The sequence below is a fragment of the Myotis davidii genome, unplaced genomic scaffold (assembly GCF_000327345.1).
Source record: "Myotis davidii unplaced genomic scaffold, ASM32734v1 scaffold166, whole genome shotgun sequence".
Classification (NCBI taxonomy): domain Eukaryota; kingdom Metazoa; phylum Chordata; class Mammalia; order Chiroptera; family Vespertilionidae; genus Myotis; species Myotis davidii.
Genome location: NW_006297385.1, coordinates 306,525 through 314,370, shown reverse-complemented (window position 1 = coordinate 314,370; position 7,846 = coordinate 306,525). Strand labels below are relative to the sequence as shown.

Genomic DNA, 7,846 nt, shown 5'->3' with positions numbered 1-7,846 from the left:
TGAAGCCCAAAATTTTACTTCCCATTTCACTCCAGGTTTGGCTCCAGGACAGATCTACACGTACCCCGCTCGCTGTTGGAGAAAAAAACGGAGACTCAATATCCTGGAGGACCCCAGACTCCGGCCCTGCGAGTACAAGATCGGTGGGTGGAGCTGTCTGTGCCTGGGGTGGCCTCCATGTGCTCCCCCTGCACTGCTAAGTGTGTGGCATGCCAGTGGGTGTCTGAGCCTTCACCTTTTCTCCCTTCTAGCCAGTGTCTGTGTGGCCGGCTGTGTGTCTCTCTGTGTGTGCCTCTCTGTGGGTATAGTCCACGGATTCTCCAGTTTCCCCTGAGTGGCTGAGTTTCAGATGGTATCTTCCATGTGGGCCCAGGTGTATTTGAGAGCAGAGTGGTGTCTGTTATGTGTGTCTAGGTGTATCCAGCCTTTGTGCATCTCCCCTTGTGAGCTGGGATGTATCAGAATGTCTGGCTCTGTTTCTTCCTGTGGGTGCGTCAGAGAGTCTGATTGTAACTCTTGCCGTTTGTAGTGGAGTGTATCTAAGTGTCTTGAGTCTCTTTCCAGGTGTTTTCAAGTGTATTAGCAGGTTTATTTCCGTGTGTGTGTGTGTGTGTGTGTGTGTGTGTGTGTGATATCAGGGTGCCTGGCTGCCTTTTCCGTTGAGTGCCCAGATGCTTGGAATGTCTCTCTTTCCTTAGTACCTGGTGTATTAGGTATGTTTCTGCCCATGTGTGTTGGTCCACCAGAGTGTCTGGCCTTACCACTTAAATGTGTCCAGTACTATCAGGGTCACTGGCTGTTTCTTTTCCCTGTCCAAGGATCTGTTTGGGTCCAGATATATTAGGCTCAGGTGTCTACCTGGCTGTATCTTCCTGGGTGAGTCTGACTGCCTCAGGGACTGTCTGTATTGTCTATGAGTATTTATCTGAGTGATTCTCCCTAGGTGTGTCTATCACCCCCATGTGTGGCCAGGTGGACAGTAGGGTCTCCCTGTGTCTTCCCCATGTGGGTCTGGCTATGTCTGATGGTCTAACAATCTAAGTGTCTCTGGGTGTATCCAAGGGTCTGCATGTATCTCCTCCACGCCTAGGTTATCTGAGTGTCTGGGTGTATCTCTCCCTTTGTCTGACTGTCTAAAATGTTCTGTCTCCCCTGTGTATCCTCTTTGACTATCTGTATCCTTCCATATTTGTCCAGGTGTAAGTGAGGGTCTGGCTGGGGTCTCCTCCATGTGTATAGGTATATACAAGGGTCTGGCTGTGTCTCCTCCTGAGTGTGTCCTAGAGATTCTGAGGGTCTGGCTGTGTCTTCTCCAGGGTCTGAGCGTCCTCAGTAGGTGTAGTTGAATCTTCAGATCTGCTGCTGGTTGAGAGTGGGAAAGCCTCTTCTCTCCCTCAGTGCGCATAGTTCTCCCACCTGGGCAGTTTGAGGAATCCTCCAGGGACAACTTCCCACTTGACCCCTCCTCCCCATGGCCTTGTCCCCAGACTGTGAGGCACCCCTGAAGAAGGAGGGCGGCCTTCCTGAAGGGCCGGTCCTTGAGGCTCTCCTGTGTGCTGAGACAGGGGAGAAGAAGATTGAGCTGAAAGAGGAAGAGGCCATTATGGACTGCCAGGTAGGACTACTCCCAGGTCCCAAGCTCTTCTGCCCTGGCATATCCCATTCTTGCTCTGAAACCTTCCCTGGCTCCCTAGGGCCTTCTGGCATCTTAAGTCTTTGTCTTCCAAATATCATTATCTTTGGAAGGTCTTCTGACTTGCCCTGCCACCCCAATCTCCAGCTCTGCACAGAACCCGCAAAAGCAGAACAGTGCTCCCCATTTTCTTGACTCCAATCTCTCTTCTCCTGGTGCTCAGAAACAGCAGTTGCTGGAGTTTCCGCATGATCTTGAGGTGGAAGACTTGGAGGATGATATTCCCAGGAGGAAAAACAGGGCCAAAGGAAAGGTATCTCCCCATCATCCATCCCTTCAAAGCAGACCCCATATACTAAGCAGGCATAGTGATCAGATCTGCCCCAATTGGCCTCATTTAACTCTCAGAACAGCAGGGGCGGGGAGGAGGATCTTATACCCATTTCACAGATGAGGAGGTTGAGGCTCAGCTATGTTAAGCCATCTGCAAACCAGAGATTGTAAGGTGGACTAGAGCTGTCTTCATACCTGTGCTATAGATAGAGAGGAAACAACCCAAGAGAAGTTGAATTACTTAAGGCCACTGTAAGGAAGTGGCAGTGCTGCGATTCAACTTTCAGGCCCAAATGATGAGAACTCTTTCAGTTGCCTCCCTTTCTTGGCCCCTCACTCCTGCTCTTCCCCCAGGCATATGGCATCGGGGGTCTCCGGAAACGTCAGGACACCGCTTCCCTGGAGGACCGAGACAAGCCGTATGTCTGTGATAGTGAGTCCTTCTGAAGAGAGGGAAACAGAGCGAGTGGGGCCCAGTGACCTGACCTGCCCGCTCCTGGTCACCTCCTCCTGTTCAGGACCCTGGTGGGAGGATGCTCAGGCCTCTGGCAGAGGGGGAGGTGCGATCCCAGAGGCCAGAATGGAGGTGGCAGGGGCTGGGAGGGCTGACCGGCCCTCCATGCTCACTCTGCTCTCCAGTCTGTGGGAAACGGTATAAGAACCGGCCAGGGCTCAGCTACCACTACACCCACACCCACCTGGCTGAGGAGGAGGGGGAGGAGAACACCGAGCGCCACGCCCTGCCCTTCCACCGGAAAAACAACCATAAACGTGAGCAGGCAGGCGGGCTTTGGGCTGGTGAGGGGCCTTGGGAATGGGGGCTAGGAGCCTGGGAGGGAGGGGGCACGTTAGACATTTCTGGAAAATCTCCAGCTCGCCGTCCCCTCCCCCCACAGATCATGGGGAAGCTGGCTCTGGGGTTGCCATGGCAACCAACCATCTCTCCTCTCTCTCTCTCTCTCTCTCTCTCTCTCCCTCTCTCCCTCTCTCCCGGCTGTAATATTTCTGGGTCTGATTTATTGTTTCAATTAGAGCTGAGGGAGGGGGGTGATAGATGACTCCCCTCCGTCCCTGCCTCCCTTTTTCCCTTCTCTGCTAAGCTTTGGTGGAGTGGCAGGGTCTGTGGCCTAGGAGTCCTTGAACCACCCATGCCAATCCCATGCCAACCCGGCCAGCTAAAGGATTGGGGAGGGCCTGGAGGGAGGTTGTCAGTGGAGAAACCATCTTCCCACCCATCCCTTGGTGGGAGAGGACAGTCTCTTTCTATTCCCACTGTACACCCCGGCATCTCTGTGTTCATAATTTTCCTTCTGAATGTTTTCATACCAGATCTTGATCAGTAGTACCTACCCAATTTTTTATATAGTTGGGGGTGGCTGTCTGATGGAAGTGAATGCATGGGGAAGCATTGGACTCTGCCTAAAGCTGTATTGGTCAGTTTTTACCTAATAAAAAGGACATGTCACTTGACAACAAAGAAATGGGGGGATCCTGATGAGAATTATTTGGGTTCCCAAGGTCTCTTTTGCTACTGGCCACAGCTTGGGGTAGTACCCTCTCTTCCCACCTCCCCAAGCCGGGACCTAGGGTCCCTCCCTGGAGCTGAGGCTGGGGACAGGGTGGAGCCTTGCCTATGGTGTGAGTCCCTCTCTCTGTCCCCTCCCCACCCCCCAGAGTTTTACAAAGAATTGGCCTGGGTCCCTGAGGCACAGAGGAAACACACAGGTAGGGACGCCTCCCCCTGCCCCTACTTCTGCAGCAGCCTTTGACTGGGGGCCCCTGCCTGCCCACACCAACCCCATCTGCTGTCTTTCAGCCAAGAAGGGGCCTGACGGCACTGTCATCCCCAATGGCTACTGTGACTTCTGTCTGGGTGGCTCCAAGAAGACAGGGTGTCCTGAGGACCTCATCTCCTGTGCTGACTGTGGGCGATCAGGTGACACCCCCACTGAGGTTTCTGGGAGCCAGGGTGGAGAGGACTCCAGGAGTTTAGGTCTGGAGGATGGGAGGCAGAGGAGTGAGGACTCGGTGGGGCGGGGGGTAAGAGGGGAAGGGGCCCCAAAGTGCCCCATGGGCACTGAGAACCAGAATCCGTGGGGCTGACTCCATTGCTGAAGATTGTGGGAAACTGAGTGGGATCAAGGAGGCTCTGGGAATAATGGGATGTGGTTGTCTTGGTATTGCCAGTAGCGATGTGCTTATCCTGGTGGGGCGTAGTGAGAGCTGGTTGCCAAGGCATTGTGGGTAGTGGGCTGTGATAAGTGAGTAATGGATTGCCACTGCCTGGGTACTGTGGATAACAGAGGGTGCCATGGACTTGTGGTTAATAGATGTGGTTTCCCATGGTGGACTTGTGGGTGACAGACAGTGGTTGCCTCAGCCCAGTGGTTAATGAATTGTGGTTGTCATGGTATTGTGGGTAGTGTAATATGGTTGTCATGGCAATTGGGTGTAGTAGAATGTAGTTGTGGCACTTGGGGACTGGAGGATTGGCATTGCAGAATATTGCTATTAACAGTTTGGTTGCTGGGGCATCCTGTATAACAGGCTTAGGTTGTAAGGAACTCTGGAATGCCCCCTGACTGTGAATGGTGGTTGCCATGGCATTGTGGCTGGGAGAATGTGGTTGCTACGTTACGTGGTTCTCTCCACACAGTGGTTAAAGAGTGTAGCTGCCCAGTGTTGTGGGTGGTAGGAAGTGGTTGCCACAGCACTGTGGGTAATGGAATGCGGTTGCCATGGTGGCTGGGTAGGAGATGGTGGCCACAGTGCTGCTTGCAGTAGGGTGCCGTGCACCCTGGACAGAGTGGGGTTAGGCTGAGGACCACAGAAGCTCATCATTATGAGCCAGGGGTAAGGGCTGAGTCATTTCTTCCCCCGAGTCTGTAGTTATCAGGGACATGATGACCCCTAACCGCATCCCTGCCCCTCGGCCCCCAGGACACCCCTCGTGTTTACAGTTCACGGTGAACATGACAGCGGCCGTTCGGACCTACCGCTGGCAGTGCATCGAGTGCAAGTCCTGCAGCCTGTGTGGCACCTCGGAGAATGATGTGAGTGCCCTGCCCCCACCTCCCCAGGACATATCCCCATTGGCCTCCCCACTTGGCACCTCCGCCTTTTCCTGGAGCCTCCTTGCTGGTGACCACTAGTAACCGTATTATTATTATTGTTAGCGGCCATTCATTGAGCCTGGTACTTAATACTTTTCATCTTTCTGACTCCTCCCAACCACCCTCTGAGGCAGGTGCCTGGTTCCCTCTTCACAGAGTGGGGAAATAACTTGCCCAAGGTCAGGCAGCTAGGGAAATGGCATAGCTGGGGCCTGAACCCACGTCCACTGTTTTTGGAGCTGGTATCAGGCCATCTCAGTGTCATTTTAAGTGTTCCATAAGACATGATAAAGCCTGCACTACAGATTGCCAACTTACAGTGCTCAGGGGTGTTTTGCTCTGCTAAGCAGGGTTTTGCGAAGATTCTGTGGCCAGACCTCTGGGAGTCCTTTCTTTCAGAAGGGCCCACCTCCCCCAGTCCCTTTGACTAGCCCCTACCCCATCCTCCCACCCGGATCTCTAGTGCCTGTGCTCCCAGGGTGCCAACTGGGCAGGTCTCACCCCCCCAGGACCAGCTGCTGTTTTGTGATGACTGTGATCGGGGTTACCACATGTACTGCCTGAGCCCCCCCATGGCGGAGCCCCCGGAAGGTGAGAGAAGAGGTGGGCATGACACTGGGGTGGGTGGGCTAAAAAGTTGTCTTCTTGCTGGTGAAGACCTTGCCCTCTGTATAGGAGGGGCTGCGCAGCCCTCCCTGGACCTGGGCCTAACTCCCTGTCCTCTGGCCACCCCACAGGGAGCTGGAGTTGTCACCTGTGTCTTCGGCACCTGAAAGAGAAGGCCTCTGCCTACATCACTCTCACCTAGGCCTGGCTCTGGCTCACCTGGACCTCTGGGGTGGTGCTTGCCCATCTGCCTCTCAGAGCTCCTCTACTCTCTTCTCATCCTTAATGTGCCACCATGGGAAGGGGCGCGGGAAGCCTGAGAGGAGGCTGGGCCACCCACTTCCCTCTGTGCGAGTGGAATGTTTGCCCTGCGGGTTGGTGGGCCCAGCAGGGCTCCTCTCTATTCCTCCCTCCTTCCCCATCCCTTGGCAAATGGGCACCAGGGGCTTCTGCTCCCCTCAAAGCCATACCCCGCCTCTGGGCGGGCATGAGGGGTGGTGGATGCCAGCCCAGGGCCTGGACCCAGCCTTTTTCTAAAGAAAAAATCAAAAAGTTAAAAAAAAAGAAATTAATATATACAGAATCCTATAAGGCCTGGCTGGGTGAGGGGGGCACTGCTGAGTGAGTCCACAGGGCACCAGTCTATACCAGTTTCCTGCCTGGCAACCCCTCTCCCCAGTTTTGGAGCTGCAACTACCCCACTTCTCCTCCCCAGGTGGGCACCATTCCCCACTCTTGCCCAAGGCAGATGGGTGTGGTGCCCACCCTTTATCCCCTCTTGGTGCCCACTGTGGATACTGCATGATGTTGAACTGTGGCTTTGAAATCTGTTCCTGCCCCTTCCTGAGAGCCCCACCCTGTCTGCCACCACAAGTGTTACTGGTGGGGCAGGCGGGTCCCTGCCCAGCGCCTGCTGGGATGAGAAGCACAGACTCTGCAATGGACTAGTTTTTCCTCCTCCCCTGCCCTGATCCCCACCGGCCTGGCCGGGCTACCCCTGCCCCCTTACTGGCCATATTGAGGGTAACAAGGGGGAGTGGTTATTTCTTGTGGTTGTGTATGTTTATTGTTCGGGTTAAAAAAAGGGAAATTGAGATTGCAAGTGGATGAGGTTGTGGATTTTGGGGGCTTCCCCCAATCCAGGCATGCCCCCCCCCTTGTAAATGAGTCTCCTTTATTGCCTGCCTCTGCTGTGAATTAAATTGTTCTGTGTATTAAACTGGGCCTGACCCCTCTGCCACGACTACCTCCTTCTCCAGGCTGGTTTGGGGCGTCACCAAGAAGGGGAGCTGGGGCCTCATTTGGGGGAGAAGAAACAGAGGTTAACAGCTGGAGCTGGCTCCCACCTCCATCTCCCCCCTGTACCCCGCCTTTCTCTGGCTTTGTCCCACCTCCTCACTGCCTTGGCAGAAGGAAGAGGGGGGATGGGGTGGAGGGGGCTCCCGCCCAGCCAGCTGTGGTTGTCCTGGCAACGGACTACTGCAGCTGCAGCAGAAAGCTGAGAGGAGGAAGGCGGGGAACTGGGGGCTGGGGGAAGGGAAGGGATGAACAGAGGAAGCTGGTCAGCCCCTCCTCGGCTGGGGTAGAGGGCAGGGTGCCAGGAGCACCTCATCCTAGTACCAGACATCACCTGGGGCTTCCTGTATGGGGCCAAGAGCGGAGGGGAAGGAGCAGGGGAGAGAAAGATAGGGACATAGGGACATTAGGAGGCTGAGATTTGGGTGAGGTGGGTTGTGGAGAGGGAACCAGGAAAGAGAGATTAGGACAGAGACATAGATATGAGAATCACAAATTTATAGAGAATCAGAAAAAAGACAGCAGGAGAGAGCAGAAGAGGGAAGCAAAAAATAAAAATAAAAATCTAGAGATACGGATGAGGAGAGCCACAGGAATTATGGGGGAAGAGAAGAGATGGAGATTTAGTGCGAGAAAAAATAATAAAAAATAGACATGTTGGGGAGAGACAGGAAGAGGAAGCAGACAGTGACTTGGAGAGAGAAGTAGAAGAGAGATTTGACGGGGGAGGCAGAGAACCAGGGCACATAAAATGGGAGAGAAAAAGAAGAAGAGAGGCATGTTGGGGAGAGAGATACAATTAGGATCCAGGGACAGGTAAAATCTCAGCACAAGGACACAGGAGATGACTGAGATTTCATGGGAG

General features: G+C 54.1%; 1 protein-coding gene across 5 annotated transcripts in view; it reads left to right on the top strand.

Annotated features, from left to right (window-relative positions):
• DPF1 (D4, zinc and double PHD fingers family 1) overlaps positions 1 to 6,924 on the top strand; it is a 22,449-nt gene extending 15,525 nt beyond the window's left edge. For 2 of the 5 annotated variants that reach the window (XM_006773130.2, XM_006773133.2), the window contains exons 3-12: positions 36 to 143; positions 1,488 to 1,615; positions 1,857 to 1,946; positions 2,321 to 2,399; positions 2,606 to 2,737; positions 3,641 to 3,691; positions 3,783 to 3,902; positions 4,907 to 5,019; positions 5,589 to 5,670; positions 5,817 to 6,924. In XM_006773130.2, the coding sequence (XP_006773193.1) occupies positions 36 to 143; positions 1,488 to 1,615; positions 1,857 to 1,946; positions 2,321 to 2,399; positions 2,606 to 2,737; positions 3,641 to 3,691; positions 3,783 to 3,902; positions 4,907 to 5,019; positions 5,589 to 5,670; positions 5,817 to 5,887 (974 nt within the window). In that variant the 3' untranslated portion in view covers positions 5,888 to 6,924. The remainder of the gene's footprint in view (positions 1 to 35; positions 144 to 1,487; positions 1,616 to 1,856; positions 1,947 to 2,320; positions 2,400 to 2,605; positions 2,738 to 3,640; positions 3,692 to 3,782; positions 3,903 to 4,906; positions 5,020 to 5,588; positions 5,671 to 5,816) is intronic. The other 3 variants (XM_015570070.1, XM_006773131.2, XM_006773132.2) reach the window with 3 other exon arrangements.
• Positions 6,925 to 7,846: the final 922 nt, after the last annotated feature.